The following is a 24,529-nucleotide window of genomic DNA, read 5'->3' as shown; positions in this document are numbered from 1 at the left end:
GCGGGGCGGGAACGCCCGCGCGCCGCCATTTTGGGAGCGGGCAGAGGGCGCGGCGGCCATTTTGGCGAGGGGCAGGCAGGGTAGCGGGCGGGGCGGGGCGCGGCGCCATCTTGGGCTGAGGAGGAGGAGGACGGTGGCCATGGCGACGGTGCCGGGAGCCCGGCGGCAGGTCCTGCCGGTGGGAGGAGGCTTGGGTGGGCTCGCCAAGGCGCTGGGCGCCGTCCCCTCCTCTGGAGACGCTCTGCCCAGCGCAGCTGCCGAGGCTGCCGCTGGGCCCAGGCGGACAAAGCCAGGGGAGCAGCTGGCTGGGCTGTCAGGAGGCCTCCCGGGCAGGCAGCCGGGAGCCGCGGCGGCGGGAGGGCCCCGGGGCCCCGGCCCGGTGCGAGAAGCTCTCCCGCTGCAAGGAAGGTCTCCCCGAGCCCTCTAACGAACGTGTGCGCCGGTGAGAGGTAAAACAGCAAAGTTAACGTCTAAAGTAACCCGGCGACAGCGTTTAACAGCTTTATTAGCACCTGGTTTTAAGGAAACATCGTGCTTTCCGTCAAAAAACGCCCTTGAGCCCTTCATAGCAGCTAGTTTAAAAAAAAAAAAAAGTTAATCTAAACATGAGATGAAGGGAAAAAAGGGCCTGCTCCTGTTAGAAAGCTCCATGACTTTTTAGCAAGCTGGGCTTCAGGAATTCATGGTGATGGGACAAGTGGAGAAAGCCCGCTCTCGCAGCTGAAGGTAACTGAGAGGCTGAGCAGGCTGCTGGTACCGACAGGGAATCCAGGAATCGCTTGCCAGGAGCCGCGGGGCTGGATGTAATTTGCCTGTCTCCATACGGAAATATTGCTTCATGTCAGCCTTGCTTTCATCGTCAAAAATATCCCAACGCAGTAACCATGTCTGTCCCTGCTTTTATATTCCGCAGCTGAACTGCGATTGCTTCCTCACCCAGCAGCAAGGAACAGCTGGAGTCCGTTTGTCGCTGGGGAGCTGGCGGTGTGGTCTGACACCAGAGCCCCCGTGTAGCTACCGTGTGACGTGCCCGCAGCCAGTAAACCAAGTCGGAAACCGACCTCGGCGTCTTAATTACTTCTGGCCAAGAGAAAACGTTCTCTCCGGTTTCAGCGGCAGAGGCGGCTGCTGCCCGGAGCGGCTGGGATGCACCGATGCACTGAGCTGCAGGGCTGCCAGGGCAGAGCAAGCCCCCGAACTGCCCCTTTGATCCTCCGCACGGAACCAAAACCAACCATTCACACCTACGAAAAGGTCACAGAGCGTGGCGTCAGTTGCAAAGAAAACAAACAAATCGCTGCCCCACACACACACCTCGTTAGCGGGCTCCGCGGGCACGGTCCGCAGAACGCGCTCGGCTCTTGGCAGTTTCCATCTCCCGGAGCTCTGCTTTATTTCCCCTCAAAGCTGGAGAACGTGCAGGGTGGGAATGCCCGCAAAAATGTGCCAACTTTAACGTGGCTCTGGCTTTGTCACTGTTTTGGTGTCGTTGTGGGGGTGACGCTTCTCTTTGGCAGACAGAAATGACACGCTGATTGACTTCTTTTTATATAGAAAGCAAGGTGAGCGTGATGACAACTGAAAAATCGGGAGGCAATAAATGCTCAGGAGCAACAAGGGGGGGAAAGAGAGAGGGACGAGTGAGGCGTTTGTATTGACCACGACCCAGGAAAAACGAAGTAGAAACAGAATTAAACCCAGAACGTTCTCTAACCCGTTTTGCAGTGTCATTCCTGACAACTTCCCCGTACGGAATTTCACACACACACCCGCCCCCAGCAGGGAAAGGGCTTTTCACGCTCAAAACCAGCGCTGTTCCCGCCCTGTGCAAACCCCCTCAGCAACCCCCCGACACGAGCCGCTCCTCGCCCCTCTGCCCCGGGGCTGCTCCCGCGGCGGGGCGGGCACCGGGCCGGGCCCTCGGGCTCCGGGGCCGGGCCGGGCCGCACACACACCCCCGGGTTCCCACCACCGGGACCCCCGCCCAGGTTCCCACCACCGGGAAGCCCCCCCCGCCCCCCCGTTCCTTCCCGCGGCCCGACCGAGCCGCCGCGCCGCCCGGTTTCCATGGCGACGCGGGCCGCCTCCGCCTGCCGTCAAGAGTCGCGGCGGCCGCGGGCTTTGCGACAGCGGCGGGAGGAGCGAGGGCGGCCGGGCTGCGGGGCGCAGCGGGACCGGCAGCGAGGGGGCTGCGCCGGCCCTGCCCGCCGCCCCGCCGGGACAGGTGAGTGCCGGCACCGCCGGGCTCGGGGCGGCTGCCCCGGGGGCCGCAGGCCGGCACCTGCTGCCGCCTCCCGGCTCCGCGGGCCCCGCAATGCCTGGGGCTTGTGCTTTCCCGAGCCCCAAGGCGGGGGGCAGCGCCCTGCCCTGCGCGTGACCCCGGGAGCGAGGGACCGGGAGCCCCTTCTCCCCGAACCCAAAGCGGCGTCGGGGAACTCTTCTCCGTCCTCCGCAGCACCTCGGGTTTGCTGCCAGGCCGCGGGGTTTGCTGCCCCGCACCCTGTCTCGCTGCCCTGTTTCCTCCTTTGGTGGCAGCCGCCAGGTTCCTGGTGAGCAGGGAGATGACTTGGGGTGTCCTTGGCCGCTGCTTGGGCAACTGCCCTTCAGGGGATCGTGGCAGCTTTGAGCAGGGAAAATACATCCGAGTTTCGTGTGTCATCGAGTTAACTGCCAGAAAGCCTGCAGACAGCTCCCAGAGCTGTCTGTGCAGTGAAGGATTTGCAGGCCCCGGCTATTATTTCATCTTCTGCCTTGTTTTATCCTCTGCTTTTTCTGTGCGGTTTTTTTTTGGGGGGGTGGTGAACGATCTTACCTTCAGATTGTTACATACCATTACCTCAGGCTTCTGTGGCGGTTCTGGGGCAGGGGACGCAGCGTCACCTTGCACGGGGTTGCTGCTGGTGTTACTGCCAGCTAAGGAAGAGCTTGTGTCTCGTCCAGTGGCTTGTCAGCTTCTGGTTTGGAGCAGAAGTTTGCGTTTGTCGAAGTCTCCTTTTCATTCCTGAGTGTATTGGGAAGGTTTAACAGTAACCTGATATTTCTGTGTGGGTTACTGTAGGAGCTCATCACCAGCTCAAGACAGAGCCCTGCAAGAAGGGCTGTCTGGGAGTGCTGGAAGTACAGGGATGTCCTGTGACGTGCTGCAGTTTGGAGAGAGCTGCCATAGACACACTGACTGGTTCAGGGAGGCGTCAAGGTGCTAGCTCTTCAGTGTTATGGAGAAGCTCCTGATTTAGGGAAGAAGCAAAGATGACTTGTGCCGATGAACTTGGAATCCATGAAGTACGTGGGGAAGGAAGAAGGCCAGCTGTCAGTAATCTTTTAATCCTTGGCCAGCATAATGAGAGGGTGGGGTGTGAGGTGTTATTACCTGGATTGACATCACCTGTTCACCTCACATTAACTTCAGTGTAGCCCACCAGTTCTGACCACGTTGGGACTAGTAGTTGAGTTCTCTCCTGCAGGTTTATCTATTTCTGTGTTTGTGGGTAGATTTAGGAAGGTCAGTGTGAATATTCATAGTAGTAACAGCAAGCGTGCTGTGTTTGTGGGCCTGGGGCCTTTGAAAAGTCCTAGCACCTCTTGGTTATGAAGGGATGCATCTGTTCTCTTTGAAAGCTGTTGGGGGCTTTTTGGTGAGTATGAAGATGAATTTAATTGCCAGTTTAACTCCCCAGCTGCTCTCCCATTTGTGTGTGTGTGCACGCCCATGTGTGGCACTAAAGCTCCTCGTGTGACTCTCTTTTTGCTATGCCAGGTTCCTGGCTGCTGCCACCATGAGCGTGTTGTTCCTGGGCTCTAAAGCGAATGAAATCAATTGCATTTTCACCTGTTTGTTTGTACTACTCTCTTAGTGGAAAATCACATTTTTTAAAAGTACTTATTTTAGTAGGTGGTTCTTCACATAGTGTTGCAATCATCTTTTTGTAGTTGCCAATCAGAAACGTGTGCTGTTAATTGGATAAAGTATGAAAGTACAGATATCCTTCTCCAAGTGTTTTGCTTGGTGTATATCAGGTGCAGGCTGAAATAATTTGCTGCCAGTGTTGAAGACCTGACCTGGTAGGTTGTTTCCTTGTATTTTGAGTCCTGCGGATATGGCTCAAAGTATCTTTTGGCTAAAAAAACAAATACTAGGGATTTGTTTGTTGGAAAAATGTTACCTTTTTCAAAGCTCTCTCAGACTTTTCAGTTGGCATGGGCTTGCATTTGGTCCCTCTGTAGTGAGTCCAAACTGATTCTAAAAGACTGAAATTTACTAGCAGGCCTTCAGAAACAAGTGGAATGTCACTGGCATAGTAAATTTTATCTACTGTTTGTATTTAGTAACAGAATTGTTTGTTTATTCACCATCTATTTAAAGAAAGACACGATTGTCTAAAAATGTGTGTTTTGCTAGTGAAAGATTTCTGGAACTCTAGAAAAAGTACTTAATTTTACTCTCCCTACCTCATTAACCCTTTTTCTCCATCCCCAAGGCTCCAATGGAATTCAATTTAAAATAATCAGATTGCTATGAAATTCATTGGATTATTCAAAGGGCAGCCATGATATAACAGAAATGAGCCTTTACCATTAATGTATGACTGTCTTTATGTAAATGGTTTTAGGAGGGGTGTTGCAGTGCTTGACTTGTGTCTTTTTGAAGGAAAGACTCTGTATTCATGAAAAATATGAAGCATAAAAATTGCTGTTCGCTTGAAAATATGCAATCCACTTAGGAGGTTTGTCCTGATGTCATGGATGGCAGCCATCTCTCTACTTATTGCTGGCAAATCTGAATAATAATGTAATTAAATTCTGCTGAAAAGACAGAAAAATGACATTACCATGTGGAGAGCATTGATAGGAAAAGGGATGATTACTAATATTCTGTGATTTATTCTTAACCTTTCTGGGTTGCTTTGTTTGAACATAGTCACAGTTGCCTTTATTTAAAAGCAGCTGTTTGTTTGGCAGCCTTTACTGGCTCCTTTTGGAGCTGTTAGATGCTGGGAGCATGTAGGGTAAAGACAGAGCCAGTTCAGAGCTGCAGTTCTGGGCAGATGGCTCTAGAGGCCACACATATCCTAAGAATACTTCTCTATATGCCTGTGCTTTAGCTGAAATAGATGCTTTTGGGAAGAGCTCTCTTTGGCTTTCGCTGTGCTCTTGTTAAGGCAAAGGTAGATGTACTCATCTTTAAGCTTCTTTCCTCAAAGCAGCCTGCCTTCCTCCTGGCCTGCCTCGTATCCTTTGCGTGTGCCTGGTCTGCCTGGATCTGTCTCCTCCAGGAAACGGGCTGGAGCTCAGCACTGGGCTTGGGGTGGGCAGTGCTGTACTGGGACATGAAGGCAAGAAATCTGCCTGGTCTGTGCTTTGGAAGTCACCGGCAGACCTGAGGAGTTGGGCAGTGCCTTGGGTTGTGCTGTAGGGTGATGGGGATTGCACCTTCTGGTGGTGTCCCCGGGAGGTGCCTCCAAGCTTGTGCTCTGTTCTCCCTTCCTTGCCTTTAGCAGTGTGTCCTTCCTGGGCAGTCTGCAACATCATGAGCCCTGCTTCTCCTGAAGCCTTTCCTCGTGGCTCTGCCCGCTGGGATATTTGAGGGCAAGGAAGTCCACTTATGCACCATCTGCTGGAGTGGCCACAAGTGTTTCTCTTTCCCTGCAGCCAGGGCACGGAGGTGCCACCAGCAGGAGGGTCCTGGCCCCTTGGTTAGTGCCAGGAGGCAAAGGAATCTGGTGACACTGTCTCAGGGCCGTGCAGAGGGGAAAACTTGCTCTCACTAACTGCTGGGCTTCCTCCATAAAATAATCTTGTTTGGGTGCTTTTTCTCATTGTAAAAATCCTTGTTATGAATGCTGTTTTGGGGTAAATAACTTAGTACTTGAGTCTTACAAAGCTCTATGATGTCTCAAGGTTTCTCATTATGACTGGAGGTTGTGGGAAAACTTGAGAAAGTTGTGAATAAAGTGAAGTTTCAGGAACAGTTTATATACAACTGGAGGAAGGTTTGTGGACTTCTCTGCCTGTTTGTGCCAGTTGCAAAAACTCAAGTATATGCCAAAACCAGACCATCAGGAATGCTAATATATATATATTAATACTGGAGTTAGTTTCTAAGCAGGAGTTATGGCAAAAGATGATATTCCATGTGATAAAGACCTTGACTCCTGCTGTGGGTTTGCATAAAGAATGTTTTTGTTTAGATGATATTCTGATTTGCTGCATGTGCGGTTTATTGTCTGTGACAGATGAGGCAGGGGATCAGAAAACCTCTGTGCCTGTGCCTTTAATCGGCTAGAGAAGCAATTGTTCTGAAGCTCTCTGACCGTGCATCTGACCTTTGTCTCTGCACCCACGGCCATCCTTCCTGGTCAGTCCCCTGGCTGTATTGAACAATAACCTACTGTTCCCCTCAGCATTTGTGATGCATCCGCCTTGTACCTTCACCATCAGGCTTTCATTTGAAATGGCTGTTCTGGTTTCTGCTTGTGCTTTAGGAAGTTAGCTGTTAGTTTATGTGAGCTTGCTCATGCTGAAAGTGCTAGTTAGTGTTTAGAGAACCAGGGCTTGATAAAGATGTTTATGTGAGTCTTTGGTTCAGTATTTAATATGTTGTACTTAAGAAATCAGTTTAATACCTTTACTCAAATAAGAATTTATCCCAGATTATGAAATGTGTCTAAATACTGGCCTTAAGCAGTGCAGCTGAAAGAGTCACTTGGCTATTCGATCAGATTAGCATGTTGTGGTGAATTTTTTGGATCATCTGCTAATCTTAAAAATCGCTTTCTCTTCAAAAACAGAGGACATGCCTGAGATGCACGGGTACAGTGCTCCGGCTGGATTATATTTTGATGGTATAGTGGGCCTAGTAACAAAAGCCTGAAGGGACTGAGGGATCCCATGCCATTTTTGCCTTGGTTTTTACAAGAAAAATAGAAGTCCATGGGACCAGAGAGTGACTGATGTGGGTGGGAGGCTGCTCTGTGTGGCAGGCAGCACCCAGCAGGCTTGTGCCAAGGGATCTGAGACTCCAAAGATGTGAGTGGAAATAACTTCCACTCTCATTTGCAAACGAGAGTGATGCTGTTGTTTTACGTTGCAACTCGGACCTTAGGAAAAAGCAAATGTGAGGGAGAGGAGCAATCCTTTGTTGTGGGGCAGAGAACAAAAAAGAGAGCCTCTGCTTTTGCCAGGCCAGTTGAGGAAGGTCCCACATCCCTGCATATATTGTCTCTTTGAAAGAGGTAGTTTGAAAGTGAAGCACAATAAATACAAGTTTACTTATATATATACACACCCCTGCATATGTGCAATAACAAACTCATTCTTTACTTGCATATTTGGAGGAAAGAGACTGGGATTCTGGTACTTGTGGAAGTGATAGAGACAAACTTAACAATCCCAGTGAAAATAAGTGGGAGATGTTTGATGTCTCCAATTTCCAGCTCAAAGTTCCAGCTCCCTTTTCTGCAAAAGCAGTTTATGGTAGAGAGGTATAACCAGCTAAATGATGGAATTTCATTGGTAATGATTCACTGTGTGCTTTTTGGACTGTTTGTCAATGGTCCAGTGTTCATTTGCTCCTGTACTTTGTCATCACTGATGTAAAAAAAGAAAAATATTGATTGTTTACAGACAAAAAGCGAGTTTTGGTTTTTGCAGGGGATGTGTTTGGTGTTTGCCAGTGGTAGAGGAGGGTTGTTCTCTGTAGACTGATTTCTTCAGCTGTCAAAATGAGCTTGTGGTACTTACTGAAAATGAAGTTTTTAATGAAGGCTCTTCGGCTCCATGGTAAAAAACTAGAAGGAAAGAGGTAGCTTTTGTTTTTGCTCTCTCCCCCAATGGTTGATAACAATGTATTCTAAGAATTCTGTTCCTGTTGGATGAAAGGTTTGAAATATGAGGATCTGTAGACATTGAAAAAGTATTTTGCTGTTAATATTTTCAGGGCTTTCTCTCGTGTTTTCCTGCATGGAAATATAAAATACACTGGGTTACGGGTATGTGCTGGGGCTTTTGCATGTTGTGATGCACTTTGCATTGGTTGGGAAAAATTCAGTTTGTTAAGTGTGTATTTGTAGTCCTGTTGATTTTAAAGTACTTATGATTAGTTTGGAAGAGTATTAAACCGACTGCAAAACTTCAAGGCACAATTTTGTGCCCTGGTAGGGGAGCTCCTGTATTTATTAAAAATTGCAGCCATTTGCATCACTGAAACAATCAGATGGATACTTGGACTTGGCCCCCGAGCTGTGAGCGACAGGAAATGAAAGGAACGGGAAGAGGTTTTTACGTTGCATTTTCACTGCTAAGTTTTTCAGCTCCGAAATGATTGTGGGTTGCTGGGTGGTTGCTACAGACCTGGGGTGGAAGATGTGTGGTGCTTTGAGGTCGCTGCCAAACCTGAGTGTCTCCTGGTGGGGAGAAGAGGAGCACCCACTGTGCGTTCCTGCAGGGCTGGAGCTGTGGAATCCTTCCCAGGGATCCTGGCACTTGGGAACTTCTGCTCCTCGGAAGGGAGCTTTTTTCTTGATGGGTTTTCAGGGGCTGTAATATATATAAAGGGAAGAAATTTCCCTCTCTCCCCACCTTTTCATCATCTTTCATTTAATTTCACTGCACAAAGTGAATGATGGAAGAGTTAAATGGGTATTTTTGTTTTGATTTTTTTATTTGCATTTTTTATATTGCATCTAGGCATTTTATTTCTGTTTTTCATTATATTTTTCTGATTGTTTCACCATAAATCAAGTATTTTTAGGCTGGTGGCTCTGTAATAAGGTCTCTGTTCATTAAATTTTTTTAAATTATTTTACAGTTCTGTATTGTGGTGATACAGACAGAACAATTGATCTGCCATTGCATAACAGTTAACACTACATCTACAAGCATGTTTTACAACTACTAATTCCAGGCTATCCTTTAGTATGTTGCAGTAGATTAAGTGTTTGATTGTCAGTCTTTATTTATAATTGTTCATTAACTAATAACGCTTAATAAATAGTTGTTAATGAAGGTTGTCCAACTGGATGCAAGAAGTGAGATGGCATGAAGTGGCACTTCATCTAAACAGGAATATCACTTACTGTGATATGGATTTTGTGACAAACCATAGTGCATCTCTCACTTTGCAGAAGTTTGAGGCTTGGCACGTCCAGCCAGCCCCGTGACCCGGGTGACAGTTTGGAACACTGGGCTGGGCATTATTCTCCTCTTGTTCTCTTCCCTTCCCCCATTTTTCCATGTACATCATCGTATTTGATTCCTCTGGCTGCAGAGGTGTTTGGAACTAGGAGTGCAGGCAGCATTTGTCAAAAGTAACATTTTCTTCAAGAATTTAGCTTTTTATTTTCTCATTTCTGTACAGATGAGAAAAGACAGTAATTTACATTTAACTCCATAGAACCACTTAGGTTGGAAGTATAGTAAAACCCAGTGTTTTAAAATAGAATGCAATTTTGATGCAGAAAGCACGTGTTTAAGTATGGGAGTCACTGGGGGGATGAGCAGGGTGATACAAGATCAGAAGGTCGAGTTGGTGGTTGGTGCAGGGGAGATTTCTGCAGTTAGTATCAAATCCAAGTTTGTCTCGCAGGGGAGATGTTGTCTTGTGTGAGAGTTTTCAGGGGAACTGAGGAGAAATGAAACTCATTCCCACAGCATCCAGGGCAATCTGAACCTTGTCTTTGAGCTTCCTTTGGAAAAAAGGGCAGGGGGAGTTGTTTGGTGGGGTGTTGTGGGCAGTGGGTCAGCACTGCTCTGCTCCCTCCATGCTTGGTTCCCTCCCACCGTGGCTTGTGCCTGATGGGACAATCCTGGTGACACAGAGGGGAGCTGTGGGTGTCACAGCTGGGGAGTTGTCATGAGCCTGCCTCACATTCAGGATGACATTTATTTTTTAATTCTGACGTAATTCAGTGTTTTTCCCCTTTTTTCAAATGCTGAGCAGTAGGTTTACAGATACTATTGTATCTGAGAACTAATGTGAAAATTGCTGGGTGAGTCAAGCTAGAAGTCTGTGTATGTACCTATAGAAAGAGAGGAAAATATGCTATTAAAACAGTATTACTTGAGTGGGTCCTGTCTGCGTTTGGTGTGTTTATACGCCTCTTAATCAGAAATTCTGCTCTGGTTTGAGCTGTGGTTAAGTTCAGGACATAAAACTTTACAACATGGAACATGAGGAGCATTTCTTTTCATTATTTAGCACAACCTTTTTGCCCCTCGTGTACCACAAAATGGTCCAAGCAGTTACTTCCCATAACTAAAACTTTACCACAGCATAGTAGGATAACTCGTACACGTCTGTTTTAATCCAGAATAAGAAATGGATGGAAAATGTCAGTCATGCTGGACATAGTTTCTCTGCGTGATGGTTGCATGTACCATTTTCCAGTTGTTTCTGAGAGTAGTAATAACATGAATGGATCTTATATTTGTCTTATATAAGCTCACTGTTGGGATGATCAAAGTAAAACTTAAATTCCAACATTTGTATTTGTGAACTGCAGAATATATTCCAAACAGTCGTGAGCTCAGTGGGCTACCTGGAAAGCAGAAGGAAGTCTTGTCTTCCCCGTTTCCTTTTCCTGCACGTGGATGTGCCTGTGCCCTGGCCCAGCAGGAGCTGGCAGTGCACTGCTGAGCTCAGGAGGAGCAAACTCCCAGTCAAGGATCCTACATTATAAAACCATTTAAGTGGCTGGCAAACTCAGAATGTTGCTAGCAAAAACAGTGGGTTGTTTGGTGTTTAAATCTTGTGCTAATCGTCCAAACTGGTTTTTATTGCTGCAGCTTCAGCTCCTGATGTTTATTTTCTCTCTGAAGTTGTGGTTCACGCACCTCTGCTGGTCTCTATTTCCCACTTTGGCTTTGAGACAGATCCACGTTTCCTCAGGTTGTGTCAATACACTTAAAAGAGATACAAAGTTGCCCTGAAGAGTGTGCTGTGTCTGCCTGGCTGGATAGTGGCCAGATCTCCTTGTGCAGCAAACCCTGGTGGTGGTAGGGTCTGAGCAGGCTGTCACCGGTGCACAACTAGTGATAATGGAGTCAAAGTTGACCAGAATGGGTCCTCATTAAATCCACCACTCAGGCTCAGAAACTGGAGCTCCCAAGATAAGAAGGACATGGAGCTCCCAGAGCAAGTCCAGAGGAGGCCACAAAGGTCTGAGAGCTGGAGCAGCTCTGCTCTGGAGACAGGCTGGGAGAGTTGGGGATGTTCAGCCCCAGCTAGATGAGAAGGCTCCAGGGAGACCTTAGAGCACCTTCCAGTGCCTGAAGGGGCTCCAGGAAAGCTGGGGAGGGGGACTTCAGACAAGGGGGAACAGTTTCAAGCTGAAAGAGGGGACATTTAAGTCAGACATCAGGAAAAATTCTTCACCATGAGGGCAATAAAGCACTGGAATAGGCTGCCCAGGGAAGCTGTGGCTGCCCCCTCCCTGGAAGAGTTCAAAGCCAGGTTGGATGAGGCTTGTGCAGTCTGGGCTGGTGGGAGGTGTCCCTGCCCATAGCAGGGAGGTTGGAACCTGATGATCTTTAAGGTCCCTTTCAGCCTTCACCATTCCATGAGTCTAAGATCTGTAGAAAGCTCCAGAGCCCATTTTTTACTAAAGGTTGTTGCAATTGCAAATGAGGATGGTCTCTGCTATCAGGCATATAATAGCTGCCAAGGCCCTGGGACTTACAGCATTTATTACTTCAAAATCATTCCTTTTATACTAATTCTGGCAAAAGTACCTCTGTACACAGGGAAAGGCTCTTTGGTAGATGTTTCTGTACCTGTCGGGAAACACCTCTTTGAAAAGTTACTTTTGTAAAACGTGCAAGAAACCAAAATAGTGAAGTTACACTGCTACCCCAGGTCACTGTGGTTTTGAAGTGGCTATTAAAGAGTGGGTTTTAACCCATGTTTGAAAATGACATATTCCCTGATGAGGGGTGTTTGTACACTGCACTTGGTTTGAAGAATGGCACCGAGTGTGACTCCGGTTCTGCAGCATAAAATGTTTATGAAGTCACTTCAGTATTTGAAGTTTCTCTGAGAGTAAGAACACGCAAATGCAGGGATGGCATACCTGCTGAGACCTAATATTTGTTATCCTGGTGAACCTGACAGGTGTGAGAGCAAGATGGCAGGAAACAGCCTGGTGCTGCCCATCGTGCTGTGGGGCCGCCGGGCGCCCACGCACTGCATCTCCAGCCTGCTGCTCATGGAGGAATCCTCCGTCATCGTCACCGGCTGCCACGATGGGCAGATCTGTCTCTGGGACCTGTCTGCAGATCTAGAGGTAAGGATGAGGTCTGCATGATCTGGTTTTTTTGTGTGTGAAGTGTGGATTGTTGTCAGTGTGATATGACTCTTCAATAGTACAGTGTCCACTCCAGTCTTCAGCTCCTTCTCTGCCGTGTTCCCTTGTCCTTTCTTCCCATGGCCAGTGTTTCAGATTAGACAGACACCTTTTTGCTCTTCAACTCTGTTGTTGCTCCTGCAGTCATTTTTTAAGTACTTCCTCTTTTCTTAACTGCTCTAAACTAGTTGTTACTTTCAAGTTTGGCTCCTTAGTCTTGTTTTGTGAAAACAGATTCCAGCGATCAGAGGACTCTACTTAGAGAACTTTTTAAGGTTATTATTTTATTCAACCACTTGGTTTGTTGTTGTTTTTTTTTTTCCATGAAAACTGAAAGAGAAAAGGCTAGTAGCAAAGATGAAGGTTGAGGATTAATAGTTTGATGCCAGTTTGAGCATTCGAGTTGCCCTAGAGTTGAAATGGTCAAGTGTCTATTTTCAATATAATCTTGTTGTTTGCCTTGGTACAAAGAGGTTTAAACTCTGGAATAAGATAGCAAACCAATCCTTTCTGGTTACAAAGCAGCATGCTTCAGGAGACGGTTACACTGAATCCCTAAGTATCTCAATGTCTTTGAGTTACCCCCATAAATTATGTTTGTCTGGTATATTTAGAAAGAAAGGCTGAAAGCAACTGGTTCTTTCTAGAAAGGACAAATAAGGGGCAGTTTTGTTTTTTATCTTTTATCTATGCATGAGCTTTATATAAACTTACTTATCAGTATATGTGGTTGTGAACCATACTTGATTGGGGGTAACTATTGTTGCAATCAACACACTTTTTTTCATTCAAGTTGGGCCAAATTCAGCCTATGATGTAAAGTTATTGCTCACAGGAGTTTGCAAAATGCATTTTTTCCCAATTTTGCATTCAGTATTAGGGAGAAACCTTTTTTTTCATGTACTATAGCAGCATTCTGTGCAAGCTGTTTGAAGATAATGTATTTGCTGCTATACTAATTGTGTGTGCATATATATATTAACATATATATTTATGTAATGCATAAAATGGAGAGCTGGAATATGTATATTCTGGTTAAGCAATAGTGCTTATGTTATTTTTACTTCACATTTTGTTTCCCTAATTCTAGATTAATCCCAGAGCTCTGTTGTTTGGTCATACAGCCTCAATTACTTGTTTATCAAAGGCCTCTGCTTCCAGTGAAAAGCAGTATATAGTGAGTGCATCAGAGAGCGGGTGAGTCTCCTGGGCTTCATGAACACACAGGTCTGTGCAGTGGTGGAGCTGGAGGGCAGGTTGTTGATGTGCACAGTATTTTATCCAGATATTCCAAATGATGGGGCTTCTCCCCTCTGTAGGCCTAGCATGTTTAAAACTTGGGAACCTGTCATACAGTTTATCTATGTTCCTGTTGCAGTGTTTGATTTGTTTGTTTGTTTTTAATCCTTAAGATAGATACAGCAAATGCATTGTATTTTTTAAGAGGTTTTATTTACTAACCAGGGTGACTGTTTGGGAGGTGGAAGTGGGAGGGGTTTCTCCTGCAATTGACATTCATGGGGATTGCAGTCAGGTAATTTAAGGGAGGAAAAAAAGTCATACTCTAAGTTTTAAATAAAATATATGTTGTGCACTCACATCTTAGCCTAGATTTGGGGCTAATTTTTTGAAAGGATACAGAGGGATAAATTGCTGGTCAAAGCTGTGGGGGCAACTAGTTTCTCTTTCATAACTCACACGTTATTCCCCCCACAGCTCTTCTCCCCATCCCCTGCCCCAGGCTGGGAGCAGGATCTTTAGTAATCAACTGTCCTCTGCTGGGAGAGCACTTCCAGCTGCCTCGGGCCCCCGCTCTGCTGTGGTTTCATCCTGTAGCTCTTGATGTCTGCATTCAGGTCCCTTCCTGCTATGGGGACCAGCTCCCCAGGTGGCCCTGGATATTGGTGGGTGTGGGTTGGTGTGGCCAGGCTGGCAGCCCAGCTCAGGCAGGACAGGGCAGTGAGCTCAGCTTCCAGAGCCTCACAGAGCCAGGCAGCTCCCAGCACCTTCTCCAGAGCTCCTCAGGGCCAGGCTGACTGGGCGAAATATTTGACCTGAAAGCATTGGCAAAGATGTTCCTTCCCAGAGCATCACTCTGTTCTGGAGGCCTGCTTTGTCTTTTGTGTACAGAACTTACTGTTTGAATGACAGTTTTCTGCTGTGCAAAACAAACTTTTAAAAGGAAAAAGAAGTTAGTCTGGATTTTTGATTGGTTATTTGGTTTGTTTTTAGAAGAGCATTTAAAAGCTGGACCTCCAGACTGAGGCCAGTTGGATCAACTCTGGTTGAGGAAGACATTTCTTAACCTCTGTCTGTATAAGTGTAGCTGGCCAGGTACAGGTCTCTTAGGTATCCCAGTAAAATAAATAAGCTTTTTGTCTGGAAAAGGTGGGGAACAATATGACTAAATAACATTTGAACATGGAAACTGGGAGTAGAATGTGTCAAAACTTGGAATTTCCACCTTGTACTGATTTTGGTACTAAGCACTCTTTCCCTTTGGATTTAGAACCAGAAGGACTGGAAATTCTAGCTGATGTTGGATTTCCTTTATCTAAATACAGTTTGTATAGTCACTAACAATGGTCCAAACATTGAAGTTTCTCCCAGTGTAAATGGTTTTTAAAGTCTTGGGAGACTGAAATATTTTCCATGTCATTTTAATTTGCCTTTTATATTTTAGGGAGATGTGTCTGTGGGATGTGAATGATGGGAGATGCATAGAGTTTACTAAACTAGCCTGCACACACACTGGCATACAGGTTGGTACCTGGGCTGTGTTCCAGAGGGCTTGTTCTTTGTTACAGTGCATGGATGACTAGAGATCAGGTACCCAAGCAAAGCTGGTTTGGTTCTTTTTAGCTTAATAATGACATTATGTGCATACTGCAGTGTCTCCTGATTTATACTGTGTCATCAAACACCCTGGAGCTGGAAATATGTGCTGTGCTCCAGCACTTGAGAAAATGTATCCTAATTGATGTGAGAGGCTGGAAAGAAAGGTGGCAAAGGGGAACACTTTTGGAGGAGTGCTGCAGGGGAGGTGGGGGTGTGAGGATGAGCTTGGCAGGGAATGCTGAGGCAGGCTTCTGCCAGCTGGGTGTGCAGAGCAAGGATTGTGCTGGGAAGATAAGGGGCCTCCACAAATAAGCTCCCCTCAGCACTGCTCAGTAGTAATTTGTAAACATATAGATATAAAAACAGATTTATGCAATCACAGTTTTGATTAAGAATGAAGTCATCAATGTCTCACATGGAGTATAACTAATGTATTTTTTCTACATCCATTTAGTTCTATCAGTTTACAGTTGGGACTCAGCACGAAGGGAGACTATTATGCCATGGACATTATCCAGAAATTCTTGTTGTGGATGCTACCAGCCTTGAGGTTCTTTATTCTTTATTGTCAAAGATATCTCCTGACTGGATCAGCTCCATGGCTATCATCCGATCCAACAGAACCCAAGGTAATGATTTGTCTTGCTTTTGTTATGGCTTTGCCTCCTGATAAGAGAAACACTGCTTTCAACTTTTCCAAGAACCTGGGGAGGAACTAGAATGTTCCTGGTATTCTCTGGCAACACCCAGCAAGCTTTCTGAAAAGCAAGGTGTGCACAGTTGTATGTAGTCCCTGAAAAAAAAGCTTTGTTTAGTATCTATGCAGTATTTCTGTTGCTGTTTCATCAAATGGGGCTTCTGGCTCTGGCCACAATTTAGCTACTTTCCTGTGAACAGAAGCTCAGTCTCCCCAGATTACTGTGTGTGTGAGTGTTTGGCAGGTTCCAGGCTGACCTAGTAAATACATTCCCTCCCATCCTATTCAGTGTGGGCACGTGCTGAAACCTGAAGGACAAGGAGCCTTCCTACAGCAAGGGTGATTTTTATTTTGAATAGAAGCACATCCCACTAGGGTGATAACTTGTTTTCTGTTTGAGAAAGAGTTCTGGAGAGCACTCTGACAGCAGAGACAGGCACTGGGGGAAGGGTTGCAGGCACTCTAAATGCTAGGGCTGTCACCTGCCTTCCCAACGTGGTGTGTGGTGTGCATGGGGACCATCTGGCAAGCTCTATGTTGTCACTTGTGACAAAACACATATGTACCATGAGAGTTCCTTGTGATTAGCAGCAGCATAAAAAGCCCCATCACAACATTTTCAAAGCTATTATTGCAGGAAAAGTGTTTCAGGAATGCATTGTTTCAAGTACACAATGGGATTAAAAACCTGATGACTGCAGAGCAAAGAACTGGTGGGAGAACTGACAGTCTGTTGAGGGGAGAGGTCTGTGGGCAGGCTGGTGTTTGGTGGGGATTAGGGGCTGTGGCTGCAGCAATACCTGTCCACGTGTCTGTCTGTCCTCTGCTGGGTTGTTAGCTCAGCAGGCTTTCTGTTCTGGCAGCTGGGGGTACAGGGGTCTCTTTCAGGTTTTCTTGTTGTGGAGACTAAGTCCTCAGAAGCCTGGGGAACACTAAGGAAGAAGATCCTGACAAAAAGAGAAGCTTTTCTCTTGGGTGAAGGCTGATGGGAGTTGTAAACTGAGTCCTCCTGAAGTCCTGGAGTGGGGAAGCTCAGGTGCTGTCCCCACAACATCCAAGTTGCATCTCAGAGGGACAGGACAGCCCATAAGGTCCAGCAGCAACACTAGAAACAACTGTGGCTTCCCTTCCCCTGTTTAATTTGAGACCTAGTATTAATTAACAGAGAGGGGAATAAGTGTGTAAACACAACCCCCTGGAACTGGTGTTTGTGGATGTGTGCTTCTGGAACTCCACTTTCCAAAGAAACGCTTGATTTTGCAGCAAACACTCCAGGAATGTTTTGATAAACTTCAATGCTGAGGTACTCTCAGTATGTTTTTGTACTCAGATATGCACAAGTGTGCAACAAAATGAAGACGTCCTTGTCCTTATTAGTCTGCTGTTTGTTTCTCCCCAGAGGATACAGTTGTAGCAGTGTCGGTGACTGGCATCCTGAAGGTGTGGATAATAACCTCTGAAGTCAGTCGCATGCAGGTAAACAAAGGCTGCTCAATTAGTGATGTTTCCTGGTGTGATGAAGGGAGAGCTTCTGTTACTGCTGTTTCCTGTTCTTCCAGCTTCCTAATGATGCTAGGGATTTGTCATTTAAAAATCAGCTCCCTTAATTTTGTTGTACTGATTCTTACCACCAGAGCTCCTAACCTTTCTCATGTTTGATTCAGGGAGCTTCAAAATTAAGCACAGGATAATCTCCAATTTCTACTATTTCTTTTTAATTTTTTTTTTATTTTGTACCATTTGGTTGTCTTGGCATCTGGAACAGAGTAAGGAGTTGAGATCGAGGGCACCTGATGTCTGCTTCTGCCTTAATTCCCTGACTATCCTAATTTTCTCTGCCCTGTCTCAATAAATAAGGGTGCTTTTTATGAAAGGGAAGAGCTCTGCGAAATGGGTGAGAATCTGCATTGCAGACTGGTTTTTCAGTCAGTCTCCTGTTGGTCCCCACAGGAGGTACCTGCAGCCTCCTGCCTGAAACAACAGGTTTTATAACTGCAAACCAAACTTTTCAGCTGGTGGGTGGCATGGCTGTCCCTCCTTCCTTTAGGCTGTCCCACAGCAGAGTGAGGATGGACAGTCAGAGGGGGTTACCTTGGGAGCTATTTTGTGTGTCTTCTGGATCTGGACAGGTTAGCAGTGACCACCCTCAATACAACAGAAGAGAGAGTTTGGCTTTGCAGTGGGTCCAGATAAATCAGATGTGATACACCAGGCTGAGGCTCAGACTGAGGGGGTGTTCAGCCAAGTGGTTATGGTCCTGTGCTCTTTGACAGTGGTAGAGACCATGCTCAGCAAAGACGGAAGCTTCACCTCTGGCCAAGGGTCAGTCTGCAGCTGAAAACTTGGAGAGGTGGCCCTGGTTGTCAGCAAGAGGAGGGGAAGGGGCTGGGGTGGTCAGCAGCTCAGCTCTGTGGTGTGCTGGCTGTGCCTGTGCTCTCCAGGAGGGATAACCTCCTGGGCCTGGCGTTTGGCTGGCTCTGCAGGCCACTCACCCATCACTGCTCCAGTTCTGCTTTTCTGCACGTCTGGCACTTGTCTCAGAGTCTGCAGGCTGGACTCTGAGGGTTGGTGTTCAAGATATGATTTATCTGTAGGAGTTTCAAAATAAAGCAGAAGTGTTTCTGTCAGTTACAATTTACAGGAACATTGACAAGCTCATGACTTGGCTACGCTTACAACTGTCAAGGAATGCCTTCTATGAAGATGTTGCTCTTACAGAAGATAATGCCTCTCTTTAATTTCAGGTTTCTAGATTGAAATGAAGCACGGTAAATGGTTTTGTCTGTTTGCTTGCTAGGATACAGCTCCAGTGTTTGAGGAGGAGTCCAAGCCCATTTACTGTCAGAACTGCCAGAGCATCTCCTTCTGTGCCTTCACCCAGCAGTCGCTGCTGGTGGTGTGCTCCAAGTACTGGCGGGTAAGGAGAGCTGGGGAGCAGCTCCTGCTGCTTTTCTCCATGGAATTGCCTCTAACCCATTTGCCTCAAGATGCTCCCCACCCTTTTCATGTGGCTGTAGTGAAACTGAATTTATCTGCTGTCTGGGCATTTTAATCTGCAGTTGGTTAATTATGGCACACTTTTCTGTGGCTTTTCAGGTGTTTGATGCTGGAGATTATTCCCTGTTGTGTTCAGTCCCGAGTGAAAATGATCAGACCTGGACTGGTGGCAACTTTGTGTCAGCTGATAAAGTGATTGTGTGGACAGAAGATGGACAAAGTTTCATTTACAAATTACCAGCCAGGTAGTCAACAATTAAATACTCCATTTATTTATTTTATGAGATAAAACCGTGAGCGGCTTTGGAGAAATACTGAGTTATCTTTGGCCTTTATTTTGTTACAAAATCATATGTTTCGGAAACTAGTAGTTCATTAGTTTACTTTGAAGTGTGGATCCCCTAGAAGCATCATGTTGAAGCAATGCTCAGTCATTTAGATTGCCTCAGCCAAGGTTGGTTCACTATTTTCTGATATGACACGAACTCTTTCTCACTTCCTACTGGAGCTGTGAAATGGGAAGAGGTACATTTTGCTATTAAACTAGTGTAATAAATTAAAATAAAATACAATTTAAACATTTCATTTATCAGGTCCAAATTAAGGAAGAAATAGGATGTTGCTTTATGAAGCAGAACATAAATGATCATATCATTGTAGCAGAGTGCTCTTTCAACCCACTAAGGGACCAACACCAGCATCTGAGTTTGTGCACCTAAATGACATATAAAATTAAGTATCAAAGATGTTAAATAAATGTAGAATGACAGAAGAAAACCTTTTCTCCAGACATCTGCAAGATATGTAAACGTCTCTTTGTTCTGTATAGAGATACAGTTTTATCTTGCACATGCTTGAATATTCTCTCACGAGTCAGGTGAGAACTTCTGTCTCCTCATCTGGTGTGATCACAGCACAAGGATGCGAGCGGATCTGCCTGGAGATCTGTCAGAGGAGTTATTGGGTTTGGTGTGCTTTGGTCCTGACTCGGAGGCCAAATGTGCTGAAGTCCAAAGCAGACCTAAAACCAGGCTTCCCTCATTCTTTTTCCTTCAGCCCTGAGTGTGTGAGACCTGAGCTGGACACGTCTGGAGCAGTTGTTAATGGACAAAGCACACCCTGTCCATTAACGTTAATGACCTGCTGTACACTGTATTAACAACTGAAAATTGAAATGTTTCAGGGCTGGGGGGCTGGTTTTGCCTAGTATTATTTAGTTACCTAATGATGTAGTAATCACTCTCTAGTGAACTTCATTCTTCTCTCTTTGTCCTTATACCCAGCTGCCTGCCAGCTAGTGACTCATTTCGCAGGGACGTGGGGAAAGCAGTGGAAAACCTGATACCTCCTTTATTGTACAGTGTGTTGGACAGAGCAGATAAACAGGTAACACAGTTCTGTGGGGTTCTTTTATGGACTGTGTTTCTCTGCTAGAGGGCTGAAGCATGCATACATCATGACCAGTTCTTGTCGTTCAAAGCAGAGCTTTAGGATTTCTCCCTCCCCTAGAGAAAGCAGACAAGAGGATAACTGATGCAGTTTTCCTGCTCTTGGGTTGGGTTCTTGTTGCTTTTCAAACAAATGCTGAGGCTAGTCTCTGGTCAAGTGAATCTTCAGTTCCCATATACTAACAGTTTATCATTCATCAGTGTCTGGAGAATTAGAAGTCAAGTTGTGATGTGCATGATGATTAGGCACTCAATGAGCAAGAGCTTTTAGAATCTCAGCTTCAAATTTGAAAGCTTAAATCCTTGCAAAGCAAAGATAATTTGTAGGTCAGAGTCCTCTTGAGGCTACACTTTTTTCTCCTTTACTATAAACTGTATCTGCTACAAACTGATATATCTCAGCCTGCTGTGTGATGGATCTAGTGCTCATACCTGTACTACCATGTATAAGTAACTCTCTGATTTACAAATGCTGTTATTACAAGACTCTTGTGGCAATCCTATTTCTATATTAGCAATTTAATCTGTTGCCACATTTGGACATTGAAACTAGTGTATCAGATGTTTTTCTTTATGTTGTCAATCAACATTAAAGCTTTGTTGCTCCTGTTGTGAACTATGTTCCTTACCAAGGGCTGTATCTTCAGCTCACGGGTGCAGTTAGAATGTTAACAATTTTAGAATACGCATGTGTCAAATATATTTTAAATATGAATATATTTAGAACAAAACCAACTGCATGTAAAAAGCTTTTTTCCTTTCTCCTAAGCCTGGCTTGTTTTGTAGCTAAGCACAGTTCCTTCTGAATGTGCTGTATTTATTCTTTCTCCTGTAAGAAGGATAAAGCACAAAGTTCCTGCTTTTAAAAGGTACTGTGGATTATATGGAGAAGGTAAATCTTGAGGTTATTACAGGGTTTGCATAAGTTCTGAAGTTGTTAATTCTTCTGTTTTTTTTTAACAGCTGCTAATATGTCCTCCAGTCACTCGATTCTTCTATGGGCATAGGGGATTCTCCTATAAACTGTTAATCCAGGGAGACTCTTCAGGGAGGCTGTGTATTTGGAGTGTGCCTGATACCCTTGAACAAGATGGTAGTGCAAAAGGTACAACTAGTTAAGTCTTGTTGCCAAGTCTTTCAATGGACTTCTTGTTTTGTGTTGTTCTGCTGGATAAAGCCCCCCTGCTTTTTCTACAAATCCATGAAGTGATTTTTTTTTTAATTGTTAGCTTCTTGTAAGAGTTACAGTAATTTCATTTTTCCATATGTGATACAAATCTTAACTTGTCCTGTGTATTTTTCAGGCATTAAGTTTTCCCTGCTTTTTTCCAAAGGCTGACTGTGGTCATTGCTGCCTGCCTGTGGAACTTCTTGTAGCCTAGATCATATCATTATTTTCAGTTTTTTTGTTGTTCCCGCGTGTTGCTGTAGCTCCACTAGTCAGTAAATGAATCCCAGTATGTGCTTTTTGCTTTGTTCAGTGATGCAATGGGGGGTATTGGTACTTTTTTCAGTCCTCCTCCCACCTCACCCTTTCCTTTTTGTTTTGTGGTGTTTTTTTTTCTTTTTCAGCAGGACTGCAAACAACTACTTCAGTATCTCTCCAGGAAGCTTTTGATAAGCTCACCCCTCGCCCTGCTGGGATTATAGACCAGCTGAGCTTAATCCCAAACCTGAGGGATCCACTGAAGGTCACGGCCAGCGTGTACATCCCGGCCCACGGGCGCCTGGTGTGCGGCCGGGAGGACGGCAGCATCGTCATCGTGCCAGCCACACAGACTGCCATCGTCCAGCTGCTGCAGGGGGAGCACATGCTGAGGAGGGGTATGCAGCAGGCTGGGGGGCAGCAAGCTGAGGGGCCAGCAGGCTGGGGCTGCCGGGCTGTCTCGCACTCTCCAGGTGCACTGAAGTGTGATAAGTGGCTCCACTAGTGAGCATGAAGTCCTGTTGCAGTCAGCGATCGTGTCACCTTTTCCTTAGCCATGCTGACCTGCTGTTAGGTGATGAGAAACCCAAATAACAGGGTAGCTGTGGCAGCTTGGATCAGTTTGGTGTCCTTGGCCAGGGCAGCCTTGGCTCCTGGGGGTTTGGGCTGCAGTGGCACAGATCTGGCAGGGGACATCTCCGCTGGGCTCTCCAGGCACCTGTGGAGAGCCTTGGGAAAGGGACCCATCTTCCTCCTGGTGTATGGTCTGCTTAGCTGAGTTGAGTGGCCTTGCTAGTGTGTATTTTGGTTCCAGAGAATGTTACTTTGATTGTTTGGTGATCATAATTGCAGAACAAATATTTGGGGTTTGCTATTTACAAACACTGATGAATGACAAAGACGCATAAATATTTTCCTGTGAGTCTGGGCGTGAGCATGTCAGTTACATACGAGGCTGCTGGTTCTACTGTTGCCCTTGTATCAAACAGTGATTTACTTTATATAGCTTTATACAAACGTTATCAATGTGCACTTGGATTGCCCTGAAGCTGATACATTATTTCACAAACGTGTTGGTGACTCTGACCCTCAGGAAGTTACAGGAGTGCTCGTGTGTATTCTATGTAAGGTTTGCTGTGTTTCCTAGAAAACATAATCACCTAGGGGGAAAAAAGTTGCACTGAGTCCTGCAGGTGTTGCAGAAGGTACTTGATTCTGGCATTTCATTTCCTGGCTCCATTTGGTAAAATTTGCCACCTAAAGAATGTTTTTTCCTAAGCACCTTTTGCAATAGTGGAATCATTCTCATTCTATTGTTTTAACTGGTACATGTGATCTCAGGGAACACAAGACTCGCTGTTCTTGCTCTGTGTTCATGAAGATGATTTTCCTTTTTAAATTTAAACTGGATGTTAACAACCTGTTCAGCACAAGCAGCAGAAGCACAGCACTGCAGGCCAGTGCAGGGCAAGATGGTGCAGTTTTCCTGTTACTGGTCATTTTGGTTTTACCTGTGGATAAGGTAATCTTTGATGGGCAGGGAAATTTGTTTTTTCACATCTTTGTGGCTTTCAAAATTTTTTTCAGTTGGGTTTTTTTTTTGGGAGGGGATGGGGAACAGGCTGCTTGAAGAGGCTGAATTATGTTGAAGTGAGATTGTACAGCAAGACAAAAGGAATAAATCAGTCCATGTTCAGCATAAAAAGTGTGAAAATCTTAAAAAAATGCAAGGCTTATTCTTTGAGAACTTCTGTCCAAAATTTTGCAGTATGTCTATTTTTTGTGGGTTTGTTTTTTTGGTTTTTTTTGTTTGTTTGGGTTTTTTTAACCAGGAACAGTGTTCTGGATTGTTAACTGTTCTATTCAATTGCTTTCCCCCCCCCCCTTCTCTTTGTTTCTCTCTTCCCCTCCCCAATCCTCAGGCTGGCCACCTCACCGGACACTCCGAGGCCATCGGAACAAAATCACATGTTTACTGTATCCTCATCAGGTCTCTTCTCGTTATGATCAGAGGTATTTGATCTCAGGTGGTGTGGATTTCTCAGTCATCATATGGGATATATTTTCTGGAGAGATGAAACATATCTTCTGTGTTCATGGTGGAGAGATCACACAGCTTCTAGTTCCACCAGAAAACTGTAGTGTAAGTTTCAGATGATGCTTCTGATAACCTATCCCACACTTCCCAGAAATGGTGCAGCTCCTCTCAAATCCTTCTGGAGAACATGAACCTAATGTGCTATGGTGCAGATGTGGTGCTGAGCCAGTGTATAACTCGCACAGGCACTTAAAAAGAATTTCATTATTCTGTTAATCTTTTAGAAGTCATAATGGATTAAAAATAGTGGAAAAAACTGAATATTAAACCTAGCTAGCTGAGGAAATCCTTGGCATTTTGGGATGCACAACATTAAGAGTGGGAGATGGTTCCCATGATGTGGAAGCTGCCTTTCCACCGCTGGTGTTTGGGAATGCTGGGCAAGCATTCCTCACCAAGTAGCCCACGGGTTTTAAAGGCAATTGTGTCTTTTGGAGCTTGGATGAGTAGGTGGAATTTAAAAAACTAAATAACACTGATTTACTTGAAGATCATAGTTTCTCTTTTTTTTTTTTTTCCTCAATGTAACAGGTTCTAACGCTTCTTGGCTTTTATGATATAAAATCACAGACTGGTTTGGGTTGGAAGAGATGTTAAAGAACATCCAGTTTCAACCTCCCTGCATGGACAGGGACACCTCCCACTAGACCAGGTTGCTCAGAGCCCCATCCAACCTGGCCTTGAATA

The 24,529-nt window shown here is 45.5% G+C and overlaps 1 protein-coding gene and 1 long non-coding RNA gene across 5 annotated transcripts in view; both read left to right on the top strand.

The window, feature by feature from the left end:
* Positions 1–115: 115 nt before the first annotated feature.
* On the top strand, positions 116–1,713 carry LOC127395473 (uncharacterized). The gene is made up of 2 exons (XR_007891807.1): positions 116–449; positions 914–1,713. It is a non-coding gene; the product is annotated as an uncharacterized LOC127395473 (long non-coding RNA).
* Positions 1,714–2,141: 428 nt separating this feature from the next.
* The window catches only part of WDR7 (WD repeat domain 7), a 107,196-nt gene continuing 84,808 nt past the window's right edge, over positions 2,142–24,529 (top strand). For 2 of the 4 annotated variants that reach the window (XM_051642445.1, XM_051642443.1), the window contains exons 1-12: positions 2,142–2,224; positions 12,107–12,278; positions 13,429–13,535; positions 15,022–15,100; positions 15,631–15,805; positions 17,273–17,349; positions 18,671–18,790; positions 18,970–19,115; positions 20,154–20,256; positions 21,282–21,423; positions 21,894–22,142; positions 23,667–23,887. In XM_051642445.1, coding sequence (XP_051498405.1) covers positions 12,120–12,278; positions 13,429–13,535; positions 15,022–15,100; positions 15,631–15,805; positions 17,273–17,349; positions 18,671–18,790; positions 18,970–19,115; positions 20,154–20,256; positions 21,282–21,423; positions 21,894–22,142; positions 23,667–23,887 — 1,578 coding nt within the window. In that variant the 5' untranslated portion in view covers positions 2,142–2,224; positions 12,107–12,119. Of the gene's footprint in view, positions 2,225–12,106; positions 12,279–13,428; positions 13,536–15,021; positions 15,101–15,630; positions 15,806–17,272; positions 17,350–18,670; positions 18,791–18,969; positions 19,116–20,153; positions 20,257–21,281; positions 21,424–21,890; positions 22,143–23,666; positions 23,888–24,529 lie in introns of all 4 variants that reach the window. The other 2 variants (XM_051642444.1, XM_051642442.1) reach the window with 1 other exon arrangement.

This window comes from Apus apus, chromosome Z, assembly GCF_020740795.1.
Source record: "Apus apus isolate bApuApu2 chromosome Z, bApuApu2.pri.cur, whole genome shotgun sequence".
Classification (NCBI taxonomy): domain Eukaryota; kingdom Metazoa; phylum Chordata; class Aves; order Apodiformes; family Apodidae; genus Apus; species Apus apus.
Note: the sequence above shows the minus strand (reverse complement) of the source record. Positions and strands in the feature narration are given on the sequence as shown.